The following is a 26609-nucleotide window of genomic DNA, read 5'->3' as shown; positions in this document are numbered from 1 at the left end:
TTCAGGCTGTAGTTTGGCAAGTACCTTTCACTGTTACAAATAAGAACTTTGCCTAATCAATAAAAACAACAATAATAATAATAATAATGATTATGATGATGCTAATGTTAATAATGTAATTCAGGCTGCAGTTTGGCAAGTGCCTCTCACTGCACAGAATCTCAGCTGCAGGTGAGCAGTGAACAGGTGGAAAACATCAGTAAATATCTCTGATTTCATTAAAATTGTGGCTACAGAGAACCTGTGGTGTCATTTGTTACTGAACCTCAGTCACTCAAGCTGTCTGGGGCAGGAGCTGCAGGGAAATCTGAGATCCAATCTTCATCCCTGGCCAAGAAACATTTTCAGGTGGGGGATTGAGTGCTTCCCATCCTTCATCAGAATACTCCAATCAAACTCCAAACTGCTGATTTTGGGAAGTGGTCCCAGTGTTTGTGGAATGTTTAATTCATTTCCCAACCCACCCCCAGCAGCTCTAACAGGATGGGAGTGAATTCATCAACCTTGAAAGGAAATTCTGGACAACTTCAGTCCCTTCCTCTGCCTCCAGTGGGGATTAACCACCCCTAAACTCTGCCAGAGTTAAGCCTGACCTGTTCTAAGAGCTCCTCTGAGCTCCAGCTGGTGGATCCTGGTTTTTAAGGAGTCTCTTTAGTGTCTGATCCAGGAGAACACACCTGGTAAATGCTGACAATTCTCCTGGGTGTTTTTCACATTGTGGGACTTTCATTTCCCTGACTTGTGAGAATCTCACCTGTGAGGATGGGAAAAGCTTTACCAATGTTAAAATCCATCACACCTGGCCCTTCCTTCCACCCCCACAGCACACAGGACAAAGATGGGTAAATATGGCCTGATTTAATGTAAAAAACATTGAATATCTGCTGAGGTTTTTATCTTCTAAGTGCTCACAAAGAGCCCAAATATTTTTCCAGAAACTGAAGCGTGGCAATTCTCTTTCACCCCACCACAAATCTCAGAAACAGAAACAAGTGATGCCCCTACCCTCCAAAATTTCACAATGTCACTTAATAATCACTGCTTTTGACAATTTGCACTGAATTTCTTTAATTTATGATGATTAAACCAAGGTGCCACACCACAGCTGCTGTCCCGTTGTTAAGGCAGCACCAGCAATCAAAGCAAACCCTGGCTCTGTTCATTCTGAGGAGGAGATGGGGGCAGAGGAGTTACCACAGCCCAGAGTGAGGGCTGCAGCTCTCAGGGATGCTGAGAAATGCTTTTGGCTTGAGGATTTAAATAGCAGAGAAGCAGAAGGGCTGAAAGAAAAATCCAGAACCAAACTCGGGATGGTTTTGGGAGCAAGGCAGACACGTAAGAGCCCAGAGGATCTGCAGAGGCTCCAGCAAACCCCACAAAAGCCAAGCAGACAATGGCTGGCAGTGCTCCCCACAACTTCTGGGAGTGTTCAAGATGGAAATCCTTTCTGAGGGAAGTCCCAGCCAGCTCCCAGGACAGCTCCTGGACAATCCTGCTTCTGTTCAGGCACCAGCAGGGCACATCTGAAGAGTTTCTGCTCCCACTTTTCCCCAGAGTCAGGAGGTGAAGGAGTTTCTGTGCTGCTTTTATGGCATTAAAAGGCCCCAAAGGAAATAAATCTGCCATGGAGCTGATCAGCTGGAGGGCACTGGGGCATGGCTCAGGGCTCTGCAGCTCCCCCAGTGCCCCAGGCAGAGCCCTGGAAGGGAAGTTAACATTCACAGCAGGAGCTGCTGCCACTCGGGGCTCTATGGAAACGTGGGGCTGTGCCAGGGATTTCACAACAGCTCTTTGGGTCACACTGCCTTGGGGAAAAAAAAAATGCCCCCCTCCCCTTCCACTGGGCAAATGTGGAGGCTGACCTCTAGCCCAGGAGGCAGCAGGAGCATTGCTGAGCTCAGGGGAGGCTCAGCTGTTTTGTCTGTGAAATAGTGGAAAATTCCCAGCAGGGAATAGAGCAGGGGGAGGAAAAGTTTCAGTGTCACAGATTTGCCTGGACACATCCCAGCCCAGAGGGGCAAAGTCTGGGGAGCAGCACAGGTCACACAGGGAGGACCTGGGCTCCAGGTGGCTCTTTTGACCACCAGCCTTTATAAAAAAGCTTTTCATGTGAGTATTCAATGAGGCAGAATTGCTTTAAATTATGTATTTGCATGTGGGAGGGTTTGCAGCCTTCTCCAGGAGAATTAAACCTGAGTTTTAACTGTGTCATTGCAGTGGAACAAGAGCTGAGAGTTGCCAGAGGCTTTTCCAAGCACTGTCCCCACTTTTCAACCTCTGGGAAGTGACTTCAGCTCAGAACTGCAGCAGTGGGGCTGAAAGAAATGCTGAGGGATTGTTCTGAAAGAAATGCTGAGGGATTGTTCTGAAAGAAATGCTGAGGGATTGCTCAGCTAAAGAAACCCTGAGCTCAGCCATGGAATCAAGAGGGAAAATCCCAAAAGTTCACAGAACCAGGGAAAACCAAGCTCAGGCAAAGGGAAGCCAAGGAAAAATTGGCATTGCCCATTGCCATTGGAGCTTACACTGTTATCTGTGAGGAAAATAACAGGAACTGCTTCAGCTGCAGGTAAAACAAGAAGTTTGATCAGTTTGATCAGTCCCTGAGGGCAGCCAGAGCAGAGCAGGAAGCTCAGAATGAGGGGAGGCTCATCCATGACACATCAAGGCAGGGGGAATTCAGAATTCCAGGGGGAATTCAGATCCTGGGAGTGGGTGAGGGACCTGCACTCTGTGATCTCAGCCCACAGGACACCCAGTCACTCCTCTGATTCCTCATCCAGGCAAAACTTCGTGGTCTTTGGACAAGAAGAGCTGTGCCAGGCAGAATTTAATTCCTGGTGAAGGTAAAACCTGTGGATTGCATCAGAACACAAAAAATCCTGTAGCTCCAGAAATGTTTTTTGCTGTTTGTCTCTGGCTGAGATTGCTGGGTGGGAGTTACAAGGACAATTCTCCAGGGAAAAGAAATCTGGGAGAGATCAAAAGGACTGGAAGGTGATACTGGCATTCCTTTTTTCCTTCTGCAGCTGAAGGGCAGCCCCAAAAATCAGATAAAATGGCAGCCCCAGGTGATCTCAGTGCTCAGGGCTGACTTGCAAGGAGGATCAGCTCAAATGATTTCCTTGGCCCACTGAGCAACCTCAAGCTGATACAGCAGAGTGTGACTCAGTAACATCCCATCATCACTTGGCAACAGGAGGAAAATATAAAACCAGACAAGAACCAGATCAAATATTGACTTTGTTCAAGGGGAAACTCAGGGGGAGGCACGAGTGCAAGGAGGAAAGAAACAACACCTGAAAAACGAAGCATCATTTGTGGAGAAAAATCAAAAGGAAAAGTGTTTTGTGTTCATCATCACAGAACACTCAGCAGAATGGGATGGGATGGACAGATTGTAAATTCACTTTGGAGAAGGAGAGTAGAAAATGGGAAATGCTGTCCCCAACCCAGACAAGTGATATTGGTTAATTAAGCTGCAATATTCTAAATTTTTCAGGAGAGAAAACACAAGTGGTGCAATACACAGGAGATGCCAGCAAAAAGTGAAAATTAAAAGGTTTTTATTGACTGATATGTTCTTCCTGAAAACTTCTTGAAATGTACAAACTGGACATTCAGAACTGATTTGTACATTCAGTATGTTACACTGATTCTTGGAGCCACTTGAGAGAGAGAGAGAGAGAGAGAATATTATTGTCACTTACAGGATGTTCACATCGTGGCAGACACCAAAAAGTGTGGATACATTCTAGCCTAAAAGTGAAACCAAAACAGAACTGGACACCATGGTACACAGAAATGCCAAGCCCAGCTTCACACACCAACCCAGCCACGGGGACTGCAGCCCCCCTCTGAGGCTGAACCAGCACTGCTTATTAAATTCAACCCCTTTTCCCAGATTTTGGAGCTGTTTGGGGAGGGAAATGCTTTGGGGTGGATTGATTCCCTGCAGGGTGTTCAGGCAGTGTCTGTGGGGGAAGTGTGGCTCACCCTGCCTGGGATCCATTCCAGGGGAGGTTCCACACAAGGGTGTGCTCAGAGACCCTGCACTGCCCCTTGCTGTCCCAAACCCACCCCCTGCCACACAGCATTATCCCAAATTAATCACTGCCTGCTTGGAAATGGAGATTTGCTGATTTCAGGCCTGCTCCACCAGCCAGGGGTGATTTCACAGCAACCCCAGAGCTGCTCCTTTCACAACTGGAAATGAAATTCTCATTTCTCCAGAGCTTCTCATTTCACTCCCACGTTTGTTTTGGAGAGCTGCAGTCACTAAATGCTCACAGCAACGCTGCTCCTGAGCTCTGGGCAGTGCCTGTGGAGCAGGAGATCCCGAATCCTGCAGCTCACACATTCCCTGGGGACCTGGCCCACAGATCTGGACTTGTTTTCAATTCACCAACCTTTTAATCACAGTCTTGTTGTTATTTTTTTCCCCCTAAGAGCAGAAGGTGGTGGGTTCTGAAGAAAAGAGGTCTCTTTTATAAGCTCAATACAGTACTTTTATATTTCAGACTATGATATACAGTGTATACCATAAATTAAGACAAATACTTGTCACTTCATCTATGTAGGCACAAGAAAATCAGTGACTTTACTGAAGTGGAGAAATCTTCAAGGGTATCATGATTCTGGACTCCATCTCCTGAATAAGGGGCACTGAAAAAAATGGAGAGAGGTTTGAATTTCACTGGCAGAGCTCAGCACATTCAGTAATCATCCCTCTAGCACGGTGGTTGTGGGGAAAAATGATTTTAATATCATCTCTCTGCTCGTTTGAAGACAAATATTTCCATTTTTTCCACCAAAATGGAAGTGATCCTACATTTTTGTGGTGTAACTTCCTTTGAAATGTGCCCTGTGGAGCCCAAACCTGACATCTTGGCACACTTCTGGGAGCTCTGTTGTGACAGCTTTCTTTGATCTCAAAGATCTCCTGGCTTTTCTTCCAAAGTCTAAATTCCCTTTTCCCAGCAATGCATTTAACAAGGCTCCTGTATTTCATTAAATATCAGAAGTAATCATTTAATATCAAGGTAAATTTTACTCCTGGCTCCTAAATCTTTGGACAAGCATTTACATCAATCTGTTCTTCCACAGAAATGCTGCTATAAAAATTCAGATTAATGCAGTAATTTTTTAGCACTTGGGCAACCTTTCCAAGCACAACCAGCTGCAAAATTCACTTTACAGCTCAGTGCAACCCCCTCTGCTCCTTTACAGACTAAAAACTGACACAGAGCCACATTTCCCCCCGAGATACAAAACTTTTCCTCCCAGTGGGATGTGCTGAGGAGCAGAGAGGGTGGCACAGCCCAAAGTCTGCCCCCAGCATTCCAGAGAAGTTAATGGGTTACCTGTGTAATAAACCAGTTCATCCCAGCCAGGTTTATGCCACGCTGCATTCCTTATATCTTCCCTGGTCTGCAGGTCTTTGTAAGCTGGGAAAAACAAGCACAAAGTGACTCCTTTCCCTTCAAAGAATTCCAAGGAGGAATGAGGAGGCTGGGAAAAGCAGGAAGGAAGAAAATCAGGAGTTCTCTGCCAGAAGGAAAAGCTCCCAGAGCAGCAGAAACAGAAGGAGCTGGGGAAGACAGAAAATGCCTGGGCACAGGTAAGATAAAGCAGGGCAGAGCTCTACATGAGAGCTGCCAGACTGCTGAAATCTAAAGTTCTGGATTGTTGGGATATGAAGAAAAAAACTGAGGCATTTCTAACAAATGATTGTTTTTCAAGTTGAAACAATCCTAAGGTGTTTATGAACATGAATGTACAGGGAGAGCCAAAACACCTCCATGCAGGAATGGAAATAAATGCCTGATTTTCCTTTCTGCAGGGGTGGTGAATGTGAGGTTTGAAATGAAACTGTAAAAAAACTGATTTCAGCAAGAGTTGGGACAGCAGGGTCATGGCTGAGGGACTGAGAGCAAACACTGAGCTCCCAATGAGAAAGGAACAGCAGAAACTGGGGGAAAACCAGAACAAAACAGGAAATATTCATTTCTTGTTAGGTGAAAAATAAATTTGCCTACACAAAAATTTTTTTAAAAATCAGCAAATTAAGAAATTAAAAAAAATTGGGAAAATAAAAAAAAATTTAAACCACAACTTTTAAGACACTGCCTTTTGTAAAACTATTTGTAAAACTTTTGTAAAACTAAACTCCTGGGCCAAGTGACAGGGTTGGCTCAGTGGGAGAAGAAAGCAGCAAGAGGAATTTACCCCAGAGGTGATGGACCATGTAGAGCTGTCCAATCTGGGAGAAAAAGCCCCCAACTGCTTCATTGCTGTCCTGCCGGAACCGGATGGCACGAGCCCTGCAGGGAGCAGAGGGACATCAGAGCCTGCACAGCTGGCCAGGAAATCAGGGAAAATGGGGAAAACCATGGGAAAATGGGGAAAACCAGCCTGGAAGGAAAGCTGGAATGTTAAACTGCATTTGCTGTGCATTTCAGCAATTCAAAGTGAGAAAAAAGCTGCAGCATGCTCAATTTCAGCACCAAGTAATTGAGATTTACCTCTGTGTCTGGTCAGGATGCTTTAAAATTGGAAGCTACATTTCCACTAAATTTTGTATTAATCATTTTTTCAACCAAAGTCAGGATAAAGATAATTGTTGGGACATCAGGGAAATTGGGTAAAACCATGGGAAAATGGGAAAAACCAGAGTGGAAGGGAAGCTGGAATGTTAAACTGCATTTGCTGTGCACTGCAGCATGCTCATTTTCAGCACCAAGTAATTAAGATTGACCTCTGTGTCTTGTCAGGATGCTTTAAAATTGGAGAATACATTTTCACTAAATTTTGGAGAATACATTTTCACTAAATTTTGGCATCCTACATTAGGATGCTTTAAAATTGGAGGCCACATTTTCACTAAATTTTGCATTAATCATTTCTCAACCAAAGTCAGGAAAAAGGTAATTGTTGGGACATCAGGGAAATTGGGGAAAAACCATGGGAAAATGGGAAAAACCAGCCTGGAAGGGAAGCTGGAATGTTAAACTGTATTTGCTGTGTATTTCAGCAATTCAAAGTGAGAAAAAAGCTGCAGCATGCTCATTTTCAGCACCAAGTAATTGAGATTTACCTCTGTGTCTGGTCAGGATGCTTTAAAATTGGAGGGTACATTTCCACTAAATTTTATATTAATAATTTTTTTCAACCAAATTCAGGATAAAGATAACTGCTGGGACAGTAAAACCCAGCAGTTAACTTTATAGTTAACCAGTTAACCTTTATAGAAGGTTTTATCACTAAATCCTTAAGTTTTAGTCATGTCAGCTTTGCCACATTAATTTTCCACAGATTTTGTGGTAGTAGAATACAACTTTTTATTCATGCAGATCTTTGCATAAATTAAGATAAACATTTCTCTTGTTGTAGCTTATAAAACAGATTTTCTACCAGCAGAGATGTGCCTATTTTATAAAAAAAATTCCTAAATTCAATTTGTTCAAATTGAAAAAAATTGTATCAATGACAAAAGTCCTCACCTTTGTCCAAATAATTGAAAATACTTCAGATTGTTTAACTATCAACCACTAGAACTGCAAGGACACTGAGTGTAAATTGAAATGAACTTACACTGGTTAAAAATAAGACAAACTCATGAGCATGAAATCAATAGAAAACTGTCTCAAATACTTCTAACCCAAATATTAAAATACAAATGTGCTGCTCAGCAGCTTTTCAAGAAGCAATTTGACTCTGAAAGCCTAAAGAGCCAAGATTTCAGCCAAAAGTGGTTTGGGGAAGGTGACCCAAGCCTCCCACAAGTGCCACTCTTCCCAGGCAGCTTTCTGCTGAAAGCCCAGGATTTCTGCAGCAAACTAAAAGGGTTTTGGGAAGCAAAGCCAAACCACAGGGGGTTGTTTGTGCACAAAATTCCTTTTTTTCCCCTCAGAGGGTGACAGGACTGTCTGAGCAGGGGTGCACATGCAGCAGCAGCCCCTTAACTGGGGGTCTGGTGGCTTTGGTGCCACCCTGGCACCTCCTGTCCTGCTTTTTCTACACCTGCACCTCTCAACCAGGAGCACCCCAGGGCTGAAGGCAACACTTACCTTAACTCATGAACACTTACCAGTAATTGCCCCATTCAATCATTGTTCCAGGCTGCAAAAACAAAACACACTGTTAAAAACAAAATACTATCCAATGTTCACACCCTTTCTGCATGGAAACCACCCCGTTTAACACAGTCCCTTCCTGGGAGTGATAAGAATATTCAAATAATCTCTAATTGCTCTGTTTACCACCTCTTAGTCATCTCTGAAGCATCCCTCAAAGCACCCACAGGGTTTCAGCCCTGCAGACATCAGGATCTTGTTGGAGCCTGCCTTCACCTCAGACCCCACACTCTGAGAGCAGCCCTGACTCAGAAACCACCCTGGATAAAAACCAGATTTTCCAGAGAAGCTCTGTTTGCCATAAAAACCTCCCAAAGGTTTTAGGATCAGCCCAGAACTCCAAAAATCAGAAAGAAATAAAATCTGGACTTACTCTGAGTTGGTAGGATCTCAGTTCATAAATATTAGGGCCATCTCTGGGAACAGGTTCATTCCAGAAGCTGAACTCCAGCAGGAGCTGGTTCTTCCTGGACAGGAGCATGTTACCCCTCTCCTTCCGGAATTCTGTGAATTCCTACAAAAATAATGGGGAAAAATGGGGCAAATTCTGTAACAACAAACAGCAGGACACCAGCTGTGCCTTAGATTGGGGTTTTTTAATGCTGTCAGGGTTGTGGGACAGCGAAATGCTGAAAGGAATCTGAATTCTCCATGGTGAATTTGAGAATTCCAAGGATTTATAGGGGAAGTATTCAGGAATGAAACATTTTGGTATCTAAATCTGCTTTTTTTTATTTCCTCTGCCTGACAAAATCAATATTTTTTACCTTATTTTGACGAAGTTTGCTCATGACCTCATTGAGAGCTGGGTAACCTCCCTCATATCTCCACAAATGAACTGAAACAGAGAAAATTTCAGGTTTTTTTTTCAGGGATTTCAGTGGTAAATCTTATGGAAAAAAATCACACTATAAAATGCTCTTCACACTACAAAATCACACAAAAATAGAAACCAGGCAGCAGGTTTGAAAACAGATTGTCATTAATGAAAATCAGAATTATTTTAGGGATAATGGAATCATCTGCTTTTTGAAAAAGGGGTTCTCTTTGCAAAAATTCTGCAATCCACTCTGAGGGTAACAGAGGAATTTCTGGAAGGACTTTTGTTGCCATGCTAGTAAGATGTGGTGACTTGTCATGACTGTTATTGAAATTAAGATTCAGCTGAAGAGGATGACTTAGTTCCAAAAATGTGCTTTGTACCAATTTCATCAAAGAGCAGTAAGGGGCAGATTTTCAGTTCAGTGAATGACTCCAGCACACAAGCATGACACTTTCTGTAGGACATGAAAAATGATGCAAATGTTATTTCTGAGCTCAACATGAATAAAAGCAGAAGAAAACTGAATATTTGCTGGGATTTTTCCTATAAAAACAATTCCAGTATCTATGTTTGCATCTAGTTTTTTTTTTTCAAAGCATTCCCTCTTTAATAAATCAGAATAAGCCCCTTTAATAAATCACTGAAAGATGTATTTCAAGCATTTAGTATAGAAAGGGAATCATTTCACCTCACAGAAAAATAAAACTTATTTTCTGCCCTCTTGAGCAGCTCTGTGCCTTTTCCAAGAGAGCAAAGGAGGCTGATGGGAGAGCAGATTTCTCCTCCTGCTCCTGCTGCCTCACCCCCAGGGCAGATTTGATGGATCCACCTGGTATTAACCCAGCACTGAACACTAATAAATCATTAATGATTGCTCATTTTCTCACTAGCCAGTGTAAATAATATGCTAACAAGTCAAACCCCACAATCTGCTTTATTCCAGTGTTGCAAGAACATTCCCAAGGCAGGCTGGGGATGCAGTGACAGACCCAGCCTGTGTTCATCTGCTCCAAAAGCAGCCACTGGGACTTGCCTGAGGAATTCCCATTTCAATTGTCCTCATTCCCCAATTCCCCTTCTACTTCCAGGGCTGTCTCAGACATTGTTTGGATCATCTGCTGTAATTCTCTGCATTTGTTCAGTGTCAATATTGCAATGTGCTGGCAGTGCAGGGAGAATTGCTGTGTGCAGGAGTTTATTTTTTAATTAGGAAGCCCCAGCACTGAGCCTGGCACAGCTCTCACAGAACCTCTGTGGATTTGGATCTGTGGTTTCCCATTCCTTCCAATCCCAGGGCATTTTTCAGGTTTTCTCTCTACACTGGGCTCTTTGGAGTTACCTCTGTAGCAGCTCTTCAGCCATGTCTAGCTCCAGTTTGTTTTCAGAGTTAGGCAGTGTCCTTGTATGAACATGAACAGAGAGATTTTTACTTTCCCCCAGTAAAGTTTAATGTGAAGTTTACAATGCAGATGGGCTGGAATGATTTGCAATTCATTATCATACAGCAATTCCAGCCTGAGAGGCTGAGCAAAGCTTTTAGAGTGCCCAAACTCTGGCTTTGCAAGAGTCACCCATAAATATTCAGGTTCCCACAGGAGTGTATTTCACAAATATATCCCCAAAACCTCTTTATTTTACCAACCATCACCACGTGGAAAACATGAAAATACATCAACAAGGAGACAGAACTGAAGGGATGAAGGCTCTGCTGTCCAACCCAGCACAAAAAGCAAGCAGTGCACACTGAAGACAGCTGAGGAGTGATGCACACACCCCCTCACTGCACACAGGGGAGATGATTTAAAAAGAAGAAAACCTGCCAAGCACATGGGTGTACATTGGGTTGTACTTCTATCTCCTACCAGCCTGATCCTGCTCTCCGTACCACGTGTTCCAAGTCCCCACCAGAGCACAAGGGTAGTGTTTTTCTTCATGAATCTTTGGCAGCACCTCTTGACTTGAAAACAAGGAACACACAGACACTGGGTTGCATTGCCTTCAGGGAGGCCACAGTTGATCAATGTATAACACAGCATCATGCTAGGAACATTCACAAGCTTTATTTTGCAGAGGAGAAAGCTGAAATTGCAAATCCTGCTATGCAGGGGGAAGGTGGCTACACCCCCAGGGAGAATTAAGGTGAGTGACACCATTTTTTAGAAATTTATAACAAAGATCTATAACATTTCTATAATATAGAACATTTACTGCATCTTTGGATGCAGTCAATTAGGTGTATCTAAACAATTATGTCTGTCTAAAAGGTTATCCAACACATCAGGAAAACAAACATCAGGATATCTCACTGAAAACTCAGCCCACATGGGGGATTTGCTTGAGGAAAAGCTTTTCTTTGCTTGAGGAAAAGCTTTTCTTTGCTTGAGGAAAAGCTCCCCTCAAGGGGGGAGAACTCAGAAATATGAAAGCACACTCTTCTAAACCAGTTACAACTGCTGAGCTGAATGAACAAAAATAATTTGATAAATGAAATAATGGCTGTAGCTCACAGTATGGATTTTTGATTGCAGAAAGTGCTCTGACTCTGAGGCAACTCACCCACTAATGAACACTGGAACTGCCTTCAAAATTCCTCCAACACAAAATTCCTGTCTGACTTTGCCCAGGATTCCTACCACTCTTTCAAACTTTAGAAGTGGCCCATATTAGCATGAGGAAATTAAGTTTTGCTGATTGCTGACTCAGTCAAGACAGCTTTCCCTGCACTGTGCCTTGATGAATAAGTCAATTAGTCTGGTTGAACTCTGCCTTTTCTATTTTTCCCTGAATAATTACCCTTCTTCCTCAGTCTGGCTCACAGGCAATGAGCCTCTGCACAGTATCAAGGGATAAAAAGTAGGCTGGGCTGGGGCTGGGAGTCATTAGAGATGAGTTTTCCTCTGGATTCTGCCACTGACTTTCCAGACAACCTTGAGCAAATCTCATCACCAATTTGTACCTCGACATTTTCTCACTAGCCAGTGTAAATAATACGATAGAATTATTTACAAGGATATTCTCAAGGATGTTTCACCACCAGTTCATTTTTGCAAAGCAGGATGAGATCCTGGAAAGGCAGCTTTGAAGAGGAATGGGAAATTATTGCATAATTCAACCATATATTGTTGAAATTTAGAGAAAAAATGCCAGCTGAACACCTTCTAAAAAAACCTACCCCTAATTCTTCAGAAGGGCTCCTAAACCACAATGATTCATGAAATATTCTTGTAATTGTCTTCATTACTTTATTTATGAATAGCTGATGATGATGATGACTAATCCTCAATTTGATATGATACAGAATTAATCTGTTCTTTTTTTTTTTTCTTTAGGAAGAGGCAGAAGGGAAGTTCAGAGAGGTTTAATTTTGTTTATCACTTTATTCAAGTTGTCTCCTTGCCTGAAATGCTTCCATTTGCTTTGGAAAGAATCAATCTAACCACAGATATTTCATCTGACTGCTGTCAGCAGTTTCTTTCTTTGCTGTTTGTCTCTTTCCTTGAAAACAGAAATCTCTGCTCTCACTCAACATTCAGGCAGCTCATGAAAAACTGCAGAGAAGTGATTCCCTGTCTTGCATAATTGGACATGTTTATATTCAGCTTTTAAACAGCAAGCTGGCTGAATGCTAACTGCCCTTTACTGTGTATTTATTTTTTCAAACAAAACAAAGCTAAAAATACCTTGATTGAATGTTATTCTAGAGGCTTTTTATGCTTCTATAGCAGGGAGAACAGTTCTGGGTTATCCAGCCCAACACAGAGGTGACAGATGAGCTGAGGACATGATCTGGGAGCTGGGACTTCCTCCCCTCCCTGCAGCCCAGCTGCTGTGCTCACACCTCAATGCTGGTTGCAGGAAGGTGTCATCATGCTGAGAATGTTTGTATTGTCAGTGAGGAAAGCACTGCTGGGTGCCAGGCTCACTCCAGCCCCAAATTTAAACACACAGTTCTTTCAGGGCTCCAGAGGGGAGAGTGTGGAGGCAGAAAAGGAGTCAGATTTCTGCAGTTTTACTCTTAAAGCAGGCTATTTCAAATGTGAGTGATTCCTAAAGCTGTAACTGTTTGGGAAAGGTGTCCCAATACTGCTCCCTCTGGAGGGAATGACCCCAGTGCACAGACCCCATGCAAGGGTTTGTGTAAGTCCTTGGGAGCAGCTCAGCAGCAGCACTTGTGCAGAGGGATTCACAAGAGCTGAGAGGAAATCAACCCCTGGGTTGTTAACACCTGAGTTTAACACTGGTGTAGTTTTATTCAACACTGATCTCTCTTTCCTTCCAGTGTGCACACAAAACCCACCCTCAACCTGGCAGCTGCAGTGGGAATGCCAACATTCCACCTTTCCCTGCAGGGATCAGAACTTTAGGACCACTCAGGGAAGGGGGAGAGCTGCTCCAGCAAATGTCACCAAAGCTCTCAGGACAGGAATCATCCTCAACTGCAGCTCAGGAAATGGCAATGCCAAGAGGGAAGTGGGGTGAACTGGGATCAGGACTTTTTACTCTTTCATAGGATCTATTTAATACCAAATCCTAAAAAATCAGAATTTTTGTCACCTCCCCTCTACCTCACCCAGACATAACTATGGTAACTGCCAAATCAACATGTCTAAAAGGTGAAAAGAGAACTCACACACTTACCAGAGCTTGTTGTAGGCCTCTAGACATTCAGGTTTGACATTGTGAACTGCAATGACAACAAGAGGGGCCGTGAGGCAGGCAGGGACAGGGACAGGAACAGGGACAGGGATAGGGACAGGGACAGGGTGGTGCTGAGCACAGAGCCATCACTCACACTGCAGGTTGTGCAGGCTGGGACAGGGACTGGGACAGGAACAGGGAAAGGGATAGGGACAGGGACAGGGACAGGGACAGGAGTGGTGCTGAGCACAGAGCCATCACTCACACTGCAGGTTGTGCAGGCAGGGACAGGGACAGGGACTGGGACAGGAACAGGGACAGGGACAGAGCCATCACTCACACTGCAGTTTGTACAGGCTGGGACAGGGACAGGGACAGGGACAGGACAGGGTGGTGCTGAGCACAGAGCCATCACTCACACTGCAGGTTGTGCAGGCAGGGACAGGGACAGGGACAGGGACTGGGACAGGGACAGGGGCAGAGCCATCACTCACACTGCAGTTTGTACAGGCTGGGACAGGGACAGGGACAGGGACAGAGCCATCACTCACACTGCAGTTTGTGCAGGCAGGGACAGGGACAGGGACAGGGACAGGGGCAGAGCCATCACTCACACTGCAGTTTGTACAGGCTGGGACAGGGACAGGAACAGGGACAGGGGCAGAGCCATCACTCACACTGCAGTTTGTACAGGCTGGGACAGGGACAGGGACAGAGTCAGAGCCATCACTCACACTGCAGTTTGTACAGGCAGGGACAGGGACAGGGACAGGGACAGGGACAGGGACAGGGACAGGGACAGAGCCATCACTCACACTGCAGTTTGTACAGGCTGGGACAGGAACAGGGACTGGGACAGAGCCATCACTCACACTGCAGTTTGTGCAGGCAGGGACAGGGACTGGGACAGGGACAGGGGCAGAGCCATCACTCACACTGCAGTTTGTACAGGCAGGGACAGGGACTGGGACAGGAACAGGGACAGGGACAGAGCCATCACTCACACTGCAGTTTGTACAGGCTGGGACAGGGACAGGGACAGGGACAGGGACAGGGGCAGAGCCATCACTCACACTGCAGTTTGTACAGGCTGGGACAGGGACAGGGACAGGGGCAGAGCCATCACTCACACTGCAGTTTGTACAGGCTGGGACAGGGACAGGGACAGGGACAGGGACAGGGACAGGGACAGGGACAGGGACAGGGACAGAGCCATCACTCACACTGCAGTTTGTACAGGCTGGGACAGGAACAGGGACTGGGACAGAGCCATCACTCACACTGCAGTTTGTGCAGGCAGGGACAGGGACTGGGACAGGGACAGGGGCAGAGCCATCACTCACACTGCAGTTTGTACAGGCAGGGACAGGGACTGGGACAGGAACAGGGACAGGGACAGAGCCATCACTCACACTGCAGTTTGTACAGGCTGGGACAGGGACAGGGACAGGGACAGGGACAGGGGCAGAGCCATCACTCACACTGCAGTTTGTACAGGCTGGGACAGGGACAGGGACAGGGGCAGAGCCATCACTCACACTGCAGTTTGTACAGGCTGGGACAGGGACAGGGACAGGAACAGGGACAGGGACAGGGGCAGAGCCATCACTCACACTGCAGTTTGTACAGGCTGGGACAGGGCCTGGGACAGGAACAGGGACAGGGACAGAGCCATCACTCACACTGCAGGTTGTACAGGCTGGGACAGGGACAGGGACAGGGACAGGGACAGGGACTGGGACAGGGACAGGGACAGGGGCAGAGCCATCACTCACACTGCAGTTTGTACAGGCTGCTGGTCTCTCTTTTGGCCAGGAGGTTGGAGTGGGCGTCTTTCCTGGGGTCCACCTTGCGCACAAAGAGGGATTTCAGCCAGCTGTCCTCACGGGCACTGCGGGCTGAGGAGCCCAGCCCCCTGCAGGGAACAAGGACAGCCCTGAGCACGGCCACCAGGCAGGAAATTCATGTCACTGCATGGAAATGATCACAGCACAACCAGAAATTGTAATGGCACAAGGGACACTCACACACTGCTGAAACATCCCAGCCAGTCCCTCCCAGCAAGGCAAAGGCAGCTCATCCCCACTGAGATTTATCATTTCACTAGATTAATAAAATAAAATAAAATAAAATAAAATAAAATAAAATAAAATAAAATAAAATAAAATAAAATAAAATAAAATAAAATAAAATAAAATAAAATAAAATAAAATAAAATAAAATAAAATAAAATAAAATAGCATTATTATATTATTTCACTAGACATTGGAGATTATCATTTCACAGAGATGATCATCCCACAGTTATCCACTGTGGGATTATGCTCTTTTTTTTGACCCAGAGATGGGGCAACTGAGAAGTCTTCTAAAAATTTTTATTCTGTTTTCTGTCTCATGCGAAGGGTGAGACAATATGTTATAATGGTATGTTGTAATATGATGTTATAATTAATACTATAATATACTACATTAATAAATTAATATTAATATATAATATAATATAATATAGTATAATATAATATAATACATATTATAATGTTATATGTTATAATTCACGCTATCACAATCAGAAGCTAGTTATTTTAAATTAAAATACATTATAAGCTTAATTGCATTATAGTTATAATGACATATAATATAAATATTATAAAATTAATATTACATTATACATTTCTTGGCCTATCAGCTTTTGCCACACCATGCTGTAAATGTCTTAAAGCCAATCACCTAAAATTACCCCTCTGGGTCCCACTCCAGTGCATATTCCATAGTTCTATGTCTCCAAAGTATCCAGTCTGATTTGCAAGGCCATCCTTTGACACTTGTTTCTAGTTCCATTTCTCTCTCAACAATGTCTATTCTGTTTTATGGCATTTCTAAGTCAGCATTTCTTATCTCCAAGCTTGCATAGAGATGAACACACTGTGAGAGCCTTCTGCCAGGCTTTGAGAATCCTCTACAAATCCATTTCCCACATTTCCCCCTCCCTCTTGGACAGAAAAAACTTCATCATTTGCTGTGTGCAGCGAAGGACACAAGGCACTATTACACTATGACTATATAAGCCACTACAATTAATGTATATAAAATCTTCTAGAAAACTTTAAAAATTCTCCACAAATCCATTTCCCACAATGCACATCATCCATGGTTTTTCCCTGTGCAATGGCTGCTTCTGCTGCTATTTCTCCCCTTTTTAACCCACTGTCTTTGCCCAGGGCTGGGTCTGGCCTGGTGTAAACAGTCAGGAGTGAAAAAGAGCAAAAAAGGTGCAAAGGGAAAACTGCAGAGTGTAAAAGGGAAAGGAACTGCCATATGTTCCTGTGCTGCTCAAAGACAGCTCTACAAAAGGGAAAGGGAAATGTCTTTCAAGAGGAAAAATAGCATGAAAGACTAATTTGGGAAAGAAGATGAGTGGTGGGAAATAACCAGCCAGGAAATATTTCAATTCCAGATTCCAGCAGGCTCTCTGCACAACATCCACATTTCCTGGCCTCAAAACACAAGATTTTCACTGTTTTCTTATCTAGTCTTTATTCAGCTTCTCCAAGTACACTTTCAGAACAGTGTCCCCTCCCTTTACATCAGAGCACACAGACCAAGTGATAACTGTGCTTTTTTGTGTGATGTGTTAAAGGAATTCTTCCTCTTTTCCAGATGAGCAGGACAAGGAATCTGATGCATTTAACTGATCCTCTACAATGTCTGAGAAGCTGAAATGGTTTTGCTTCTTTCTCTTCCTTCAATTTGCCTTTTTTTTTTTTTTGACAGCCTCATAGTAGCCACAGTGAAGAAAATTAATTCTGTCACAAGCTTCTCCTGAAATACTAAAATATTAAATATGGTTATTTATACCACATATATTTACTTCTAAGCTGGAAATCTCAACCTTTTCCCATCTCAAATATCAACTTTTCACCCTTAACTACTGACTTGGGGATCCAGAAGACAGAAGGACCTCTAGCCCAAGGCTTTCTACCAGGGGAAAAAAAATAGGGAAATAAAATCTCAATTTCCTTTGGGAAAAATATTCCCCTGGACACACCTGTATTACACAAAGGCAATTTTTAACAACAATCCACCTTTTAATCTCAGTGTCAGAAAAGAACATAATGACCTGGTTCTGCCCATGGGAGCAGCATGGAGGAGAGGGAAAGTATTTCACAGCAGAGAAACAACAACCACAGCTGAGATGACCTTCAGCAGGAAGAAATAATGTCTAAATCTTGGTGTGTTTATTGCAAATGGTGCCTCCCTTGCTCTGGGCACACACAGACATTGGCTGAGCTGGAAGCCAAGCAGCTCTTCCTGAGGGCAGGCATTTGAAGGGCATTCCATGATAAGGCTGCTGCTGGAGTGGAGCTAGCTCTGAGCTCTGAGCACAGGGGTGACATCCCCTCAGAAATTCAAGTTTTGTTTTATAAAGCTCCCTCAAGTTAAGCCCTCACTGGCTCCAGGGGGCAGAAGTCAAGCCCACTCCTGCAATACTCACACCTGTAAACTCTCATCTTAAACCATGCCCCTCCCTTTATTCAACAGAGTTAGCAAAGTAACATTTAGAAAACTCATTATTTGAGGATCATTATTTGCAGAAAACTTCAAAGAGGAAAGAGAAATAAATAATCCTGATGCTTTTTTGTGAACTTCAGCAGCAGCAGGAGTAAGCTGGAGCTACAGGGATAACTCTGAAAAGCAAATTTCTTTGCTCTTAGGAGAATCTCATGACTTGCACCTAAAACTGGAGATATGGTTAATTTTCAAAACAATGACATGAGTAATACTTTACATTTATGGAAAATCTTTTCCCCAGCAGCTGTAAAGCTCCTCAGGAGCACTGATTAACAAATCACAATTAAAGATACACTTCACACAGAACAAAGATAACAGGCTGAGTTTATTAAAGCAGATGCTCACTGCACCCAAACTGAGATTCAAGGGTCTGATTTTTAATCAATATCCTAAAATACCAGTGAACCAAGAAGCCCTGAACTGATCACTGGTGCAATTTTTTGGGCAATCTGTACCCAAAATTAGCTCTGGAGGAACAGGGACTGAATTCAGGTCTTTCAACAGCTGTGAGCATCAACTTGTCTTTGGCAGCAAGTTCTCAAGCTGCAAATATTAACTGTGGGCTTTGCTTTCCTGCTGCAAAGGCTGGGCTCTGAACACAAAGGATAACACTGAACAGCTTGCTTAGATTAGATTAAAAATGTAAGGGAAAACACTTCTTCACACTTAGCTCCTGCTTCAGCATAAAATATAACCTGGGTGGGACACACCAGGTGAATATTTAGATTTTGCAGTAATCAAAATCTGCCTGGAAGAGTAAGAAAAACAACTTGTCTTTGACAGGTTTTGATCTGTGGTCTAAACAAAGTTTATTTGAAACTAAAATAACCCCAAAACATGCAGGTAAAACCTCAAAACATATCCCCTGAACAGCTGCTTGCAGGGATGCTTTTAGTCTTGCCTGTTCTGAGGCTTGAAGCAGCAGCTTTCCCTGTTTCAAAGAAAGGGAGGAAAAACTGTGTAGACCCATCCCAGCTTGGGAATTCCTGTATTTCCATCACCCTGTGCCTGCTTCCTACACCTGGGAGGCGCCCCAGGAGCTGCGTGTGTGTGTCTGCACCTCGGGCATCTCCGCACACAGAAATGCCAATTTCTGCACCCCAAAACTTGCGGGATGTGCCTCTCTGCGCGCCCTGGCACCGGGAGAGGGGTGCAGATCCCAGCTCCCGTGGGGACATGGAAACACCAGCCGTGACTCCCAAGGCGATCCTACGAGTGGCCGCGAATGGCGAAGGCAGGAAGATGTGCAGCCAGGCAGCCCAGCCCCGGGGAAAGATGCAGATTTTGGGCTGTGCACCCTGTTGCTCGGAGGAGTTGGGATGCGGAGCGGCTGCACGCCCCGCTCCTGGAGGGCCAGCGAGCCTCCAGGTATTTAAATGCCGGCAGTACAGGTGTGCAGGGCGGCCCGAGAGGCGCGGGGTGCCCCGCTCCATGTGCTCCATGCGGGGGTGTCCATGCAGGGCTGCGGGGCTGAGGCGGCGGTGCAGGGAACGGCGCTCGCTGCCCCCCGAGCCCGGGCACCGGCGGCCGCCTCATCCCGGGAATGGCCACGCTCGCACCCATGGGCGGACTGGGAGGAGGGAAGGAAGGGGCCGGCCTTGCGGCCCGTGACCTTGAGGGACACCCCGGCGCCTCGCACTCCCCGCCCCAGGCCCGGCCGCTGCCCCGCCAGCGGGGCGCCATTTCCAGCCTGGCAAGGGGACGCTCAGCGCGACGGGGCGCCGGGTGGCTCGGGCGGCGCCGGCTCCGCGTGCGGCTTCCCCCGGGCGGCCCCGTCCCGCCCGCCTCGCCCCCTCAGGGCTCACCTGAGGGTCAGCCCGGCGCCGGGCTGCAGGCGCGGCACGGCGGGCGCTCCCGCCAGGCTCCCCCGCAGCAGCACTCGCGCCGCCATCTTGCTCCCGCCGCCTCCCTCCTGGGCCGGGGGCTGCGGCCACGCCCCCTGGCGGGCAGCGCCGCCTGCGCATGCGCGGCCCTGGCGGCCCCGGGACCCCCTCACGGCCCCTCAGCTGAGAGGGAACCGCCAGGACTCGGTTTGGGGGGGATCAAGTCGGGTTTAGGGGGACCCTGCCCAGCTTTGGGGACCGCTACTCAGATATAGGGGACCCAGCTCTACTTTCGGGGTCCCCCAGCATCGGTTTGGGGGGACCAAGTCGGGTTTAGGAGGACCCTGCCCCGGTTTAGGAACACTTAGTCAGACATAGAGAAGCCCCAGTCAGTCCCAGTTTGGGAAGACTCTGACAAATTTAGCCTGGTTTGGGGGGATCTAACTGCATTTGGGGGGACCCCAGCCACAGTTTTGGAGTATCCCCAGTCTGGTTTAGGGGTACCCAAGCGCCAGTTTTGGGAGGGACCCACTTGAATTTAGTGAGACCCCCCCCCAGCCCCAGTTTTGAGAGACTCCAGGCCCAGTTTGGGGCCCCCCAGTCAGATTTAGGGGAATCCCAGCCCTGGTTTTAGGGGACCCAGTTGGATTTAGGGACTAAATCCCCCAGCCCCGGTTTGTTGGTCTCCCAGTACATTTTTCACTCGCTGGCAGCTGAAGGGTTTTCCTCATGCTGCTCTGCTGTACTCAGAGATATTTTGGCTGAGGAGGAGGTGTGTGCTGGCATCGAATCCTTAAATCACTTCAAATTAAGGATAAAGCGATAATTAGGGTAATAATTAAAGGGCAGCTCTAAATGCAACAAGCCAATAAACACAGAAAGCAGTCAGTGACTAATCCTTATCATTCCACATAACACCTATAATGATTCTATCTTGGCCCTATAAACTTTCCCTTCCCATTTTATGATTTTTCTATCAGCACTCTCAGACTAATCCAGAAGATAACACATATGATGTGCTTTAACATCACAAAAGTACAATCTTTGTATGTTAAAACAATTTAACCTACAATTGCCATCACTCTATTAAATAACACAGTCTGATATGTAATTTGGTTTTAGTCACATTTTGATCTGACAGCATGGCAAGTTCTTGAGCAACCCTCCCAGAGCCTACACTGGAAAAATTATAACCTTCTGTGATTAATCAATCTTCTAGGGAAAAAAAAAAGGCATTTTCACAGCTACTCAAGGGGAATTACAAGACAAGAAAATATTCATTCCCCTAATTAGATGTAGATGCAACCTATTAAGCAAAGAGGAAACCTTTTCTATTTTTTATAATTATTTAGCTATTAGAACATTTATATCCCATATATTGAGGGTCAAGTTCTGCTTGGATACAACCTCAGTGCATTTCCTAAAGCCCAGGGCCAAGTTCTACCCTGTATCCAAGTTCTCCCAATCTCTGCTGGATGAAGTTTCACATTTTGCATTCACCTGGGCAGCAATCAGAGCTCAGGTTTTTCCTTTCCTCTGCTTTGATCAGCCAGCTCCAGTTCCTGAGGAATTTACATAAACCTAAACCTCTGCCACAAACAACAAGAAAAAACCCTACAGCCACATGTTTAAGGCACTTCCTCAAGCTCAGAGCCTGTGCCCACTGAATTTTACACAGAAACATTTCAGTGAAAGTTTCTTGACATCCCACATGAACACTGGCATCCAAAGGGCAGCATTTTTTGCTTTGAAGCACTAAAGGAACTTTAAGTTCCTCATTCCTCTGTCCCAAATAATTTGGTGAGCTCAGTCAGGCTTTTTAAGGCAGCCAGAACTGATTTTGAGCAGGAAGTTAAAGGGCAAATCATCTTTAATAACTTGACAACAGCAGAAAACACAACTGGAAGCTACTCAGCTGCTTAAAGGAAGATATTTTAGGTCAGAGGAAAAGATTGATACACCTTGTTTTGCCTCTGATCCTCCAGACCAACAGACACTTTGGAAAGGATTTCTCACAGCTCTCCTATGCCACTGTCCCCTCCCACACCTACAAATTTTGATGCAGGTGCCCTTTTAGATCCAAAGGCAGGACTTGAGGCTGCTGCAACAGCTGCAGGCTCTCAGCTTGCTGCATGCCCTGGAGGAGAGGACATGAGATCCCCAGAGCTGTCCCAGGATAAAGTCATCTTTCATCACTAACTGCTCTGCCCTTTAGCTCCACATTAAAGCATGCAGCAAACCAGCCCCTCTAGCTCCCCAAAATATGTTGTTTTAATTAGCTTTTCTGATGAGAGTAAATCTAATCACTTTTAGGCTTTGTATTCTCATCAGCTCCAAGAGATCCAGCTCTCCCAGAATGAAATCCTGCCTTTGGACAGGGACAGAGCCACCCCCACTCAGCTGCCCAAAGCTTTGATTCTCACCTCTCTGCCACTATAAAGGCAGAGGGCTGTGTTTTTGTTAGACTTTGGAAGTCAGAAGGCACTGTAAGAGGAAATAAGGACACAAGCATGCAGCTGGTTTTAAAATTCTACACTTCCTTTCAAAAGCTTTAATAGCATCATCTCCAGTAACCCTAGAAAGCACAAAAGACTGCCTGAAATACAGAACAACCAAATAAGATCATGACCCTCCCACCAAAATGAAACATCACACAGTTGTAGTCTTGTCTTAACATAGAGAGGTCGTTCCAGGAGGGCAGCTGCCTTTGGGAACTGTCACTGGGGCAAAACTACAGGCAACAAAATGAGGTGTGAACACTAAACTTGCATTTTTCTCTGTATTTTCATTCAAAGCTCCAGGTGCCCATCAATCTGCAACATCTCTTTGCATAAGCAACTACATTTACTATTTATTTTGACTACAAATTTCACTGAAACATTTAACATATCACAGCAGGGCCTCAAACATCCCTGACAGAGAGACATAAAAGCTGGAAGCCCTCTGCTTAAAATATCTCCCCCACTATTTGTCTGTTGAACAAACTTTAAGTTCCTGAAGTTTCTCACTTAGATAGGTGGTATCTGCCTCGGTGAGATTTTCTGAATCTGACAGGTTTTCCAGGAATCTGGTTCCTGCACAGGGCTTTCCTGTGATGGGATCTATGACATTGCCAACCTTGAACACAATTTCAGCCAGTTCGTGTTTCACGTGTTTGCTCCTTCTCTCAGGCAGAGCTTTCAGAAGAACAATGTCTCCAACAACACACTGCTGCAGTGGGTCATGGGCAAAATAGGTTTTTCTTTTGTTAAAGAACTGTAAAAGGAACAAAAAATAAAAGAAAAGAAACCTTGATATTATATTTCAAAATTATGTGATGGGTAAATATATAATTAATATCAAATAAATATTTCATTTATTTAATATGAAGTTTTAAATATGTTTTAAAGTGAGATTCAGTGAATCTCACTTTAAAACATATTTAAAACTTCACTGAAGTTTTATGTATGTTTTAAAGTGAGATTCAGTTTGGATCAGGAGGAGAAATGCAACTGTGCACTCTACAGGTTCTCCACAGACAGCACAGCACTGCCTTCCCACTCTCTTGCCAGGATTGCCAACTGAGCCTGGAGGAAAGATGATGGTGAAGAAAAAGCTCTGAAATCTGTATTGTGAAGTTTTTTCATGTACCACTGTTTCCCTATTTAAAATGGAGAAAATACAATTTTTAACCTTCTTGTTTGAAGAGCCTCCATTAGGGCCATATCCAAGATCACAGTAATGTTACAATTACACATACAGAAAAAACAGCTATAAAATTTATTGTACAAGTGACTAATAAACTGTCAAGTCTCCAAAGCATGCTCCACATCGACATGAAAAATTAAATCTAAGCGTGAAACAACAAAAGCTTACCTTCCCCAAAAGATCAAATGAAGTGCATTAACAAGGCACTTCAAAGAAATACATTTAGCAGGTAATTTGTAAGTCCTCACCACTCACTGCTTTTCATCCTTTGCAGTCACCCCCACAGCCAGATCCTTAAGGAGTTCGATTTGTAAAGAGTCATCAAAACTTTTAAGAGTTGAATCAGCAGAACATTTCTGCACAAAACCCACCAGGCAGGAGAGGTTGTTCACTGATGTTACCTTTAGCAAGTAGGGATCCAGCACGAGCCTTGTCACTCTCACTTTGGCAGTTTTCTGCATTTTGGTCCCAATGACTTTCCCCACTATCCATTTTGCATGGACAGCTCCACGTGGGACAGACATGGTGCAGTTATGGTCATGCAGTGCCTGGCAGCAAGAAAAGCAGATGTGTTACTATAATAAAGTAAAAAAAAAAATCAAGGCTTTCTGAGCAATCCCAAAAATTTCCTTACTTTAGACTAACAGCTTCATCAGGTCATTTTGTTGGAAGAACAGTTCAAAACTCCATTTATTGCACTAGCTCAGCCTTTCTGACAATACAGAAGGGATGCCACTATGTCCTTGTTATCAGTAAAAGTTCCTTCAGGACAGCAGCAAAACTGGACAGAACAGCATGAGGAGGAGACCTTGCCCCACAAAAATGAATCCCAATTGTAACAAACACAACAGAGAAAAGTGTAGCTGTGGAAATTATTCATTTAATAATGAATTACACATGCTTCAGCAGCTGTTTTGGCTGGAAACCTGTTCATCAGAAGAGAGTGCACCCAAACAAGGGAGCAGCCTACAGCTTTTGTTCGAAGTCATTTGCTTCTGTGCCTCTCATTACCAGCAGAGCTGATGGAACCTAAGGAAGGTAATGAGCTTCTCAAGCCATAAATGACACATCAAAGAGCTGTCTGATCCATGGTACATGTGTTTGCTTTTGAGCTCTTTCCTGCAAGTAAATTCTATTCCATTACCTTATTTGGTTTAATTAGGGAGAGCTTTCTGTACCACTCTTGCAAGAGTCAGGGGAAAAGCCAACAGAAGACTTGGATCAATATTAAAACTAATGGAGATTAATGGCCATTTTCTCTCCCACTCACACTGGTTTAGCACAACCAACACCTGTGAACTCTGCATGCCCCCCAATTTATAAGACACTCGCTTTGATGTCCCAGCCCATCAAAAGCAGAGTTTAGGGAGCCAGGGACACAGCCTGGGATGAAACGCGTCAGCAAACACTCGGGGGCTGCTTTTCCCACGCCTGACTCAGCTGTGGGCGCTCAGCGCTGGAAGGAATCAGCGTGGGGGGCCCTGCTGCACCCCACGGCTAAACACCCCACGCAGCCAGGCGTGTGCAGCACGGACAACACCCACCGAGCACCGGCAGGCAGGGAGAAAAGAAGAAACTGAAGAGACGGAGCCCTGAGCCCCCCCCACCGCGGCTCCCCACAGCGCTCCGCGCCAGGCCCTGCCCCGGCGCCTCCGTGCCAGCAGGGCCGCGCAGGCAGCGAGGCTCAGCCAGGCGGGTCATACAGCACCCGCGGCACGGGGGGAACCCGCACGAACGACTGCCGGCCCCGGGCAGCCCCGTCCCCTCTCACCGCCGCTGCCGCCGCCGCGCCTCGGGGGCCTTAAAGAGACGGGCCCGGAACGGGCGGCGCCGAGCACGGAAGCGCCGCGCGGCGGGAAGGGGCGGGGCCTGGGCGGGGCCTGAGGGGCGGGGCTTCCCGGGGTATTTAAAGGCGCAGGCGGCGGCCGCCCCCTCACAAACGGTGAGGGAGATAAGCGTGTGGGTTGTGCGTGTAGAGATTGGTTAAAGTTGAAAAAGATTCCCTAAGAGCTCTTTGGGGATCCTTTAAGGGTGGTGGAGGGGAAGCCTTAAGAGGAGTGGCTGAGGTCACTCCATTCGTTCAGCTTGGAGATGATGAAACTGAGGTCAGACCTCATTGTGGTCTTCAGTATTCTCATGCTGTGAAGAGATAGAGCAAGTTCTGATCCCTTCTGTCTCATGTGTGACAGGACTCGAGGAAATGGCTGGAGCTGAGTCAGGGGAGGTTTATGCTGGATATCAGGGAAAGTTTTGTAACCAGAGCGTGGTGGAGCACTGGACCAGGCTCCTTAGAGCAATGGTTATGACAGCAAACCTTACAGAGCTCAAGAACTCTGAGCCGTGGTGGGATTCCTGGAATGTTCTGTGCACTGTCAGGAGTCGGACTCGATGTTCCTGATGCGTCTCTTCTAAGTCAGGATATTCTGATTCTTTGGTTGTCAAGTCCAGCTGTGTATCCAGCCCTGCCACCATAACCCCAAGCCACATCACCCAGCACTCAATCCAGACATTTCCAGGGATGGAGCGCCACCATGGCAGCCTGACCACCCAAAGAGCAAAAACACTTTTTCCTTATATCTAATCTGAATCTCCCATCTCAGTTTAAAGCTGTTGTTTCTTGTCTTCTCACTGCAAGTAGAACAGAGTGACCCTACCTCACCACAACCTCCCCTCAGGTGATTGTGGGGAAGGATGAGGTTCCTCCCTGAGCCTCTTCCAAACAAACACATGCTGTGGGTGCCGAGGGACCCCTTTACATGGAATTTTGGGGATGGAGCTGACTCTCAGTGCGGCCTCTTTGAGGTTTCTGCACAGCAACAAATGCTGGACTCTTCCCCCTGCTGATAAGTGATGGATATGAGGCAAATCTTGAAGGTTTTCCATATAAATCTGGAATAATTATAGTAGATATGGAGAGCTGGCCTGTCCTTGCTAT

At 45.5% G+C, this 26609-nt stretch overlaps 2 protein-coding genes and 1 long non-coding RNA gene across 3 annotated transcripts; 1 reads left to right on the top strand and 2 right to left on the bottom strand.

Moving 5' to 3' along the window:
* Positions 1–3549: 3549 nt before the first annotated feature.
* Positions 3550–20100, bottom strand: NIPSNAP2 (nipsnap homolog 2). The gene is made up of 10 exons (XM_059866175.1): positions 19970–20100; positions 15372–15511; positions 13597–13642; positions 10821–10915; positions 8903–8973; positions 8509–8649; positions 8090–8121; positions 6229–6323; positions 5364–5447; positions 3550–4665 (listed from the first exon to the last, which is right to left on the bottom strand). The coding sequence occupies exons 1-10, from the start codon at positions 20053–20055 to the stop codon at positions 4601–4603; spliced, it is 855 nt and encodes a 284-aa protein (XP_059722158.1). The 5' UTR covers positions 20056–20100; the 3' UTR covers positions 3550–4600.
* LOC132337527 (uncharacterized) lies at positions 5442–12651 on the top strand. Its single transcript, XR_009489195.1, has 3 exons — positions 5442–5620; positions 11029–11097; positions 12288–12651. It is a non-coding gene; the product is annotated as an uncharacterized LOC132337527 (long non-coding RNA).
* Positions 20101–22507: 2407 nt separating the features above from the next.
* Positions 22508–25548, bottom strand: MRPS17 (mitochondrial ribosomal protein S17). The gene is made up of 3 exons (XM_059866179.1): positions 25446–25548; positions 24076–24222; positions 22508–23242 (listed from the first exon to the last, which is right to left on the bottom strand). Exons 2-3 carry the CDS (start codon positions 24196–24198, stop codon positions 22952–22954), a joined length of 414 nt encoding a protein of 137 aa, XP_059722162.1. The 5' UTR covers positions 24199–24222; positions 25446–25548; the 3' UTR covers positions 22508–22951.
* Positions 25549–26609: the final 1061 nt, after the last annotated feature.

Source organism: Haemorhous mexicanus, chromosome 22 (assembly GCF_027477595.1).
Source record: "Haemorhous mexicanus isolate bHaeMex1 chromosome 22, bHaeMex1.pri, whole genome shotgun sequence".
NCBI classification, from domain to species: Eukaryota; Metazoa; Chordata; class Aves; order Passeriformes; family Fringillidae; genus Haemorhous; species Haemorhous mexicanus.
This window is presented reverse-complemented; position numbering and strand designations above follow the sequence as displayed.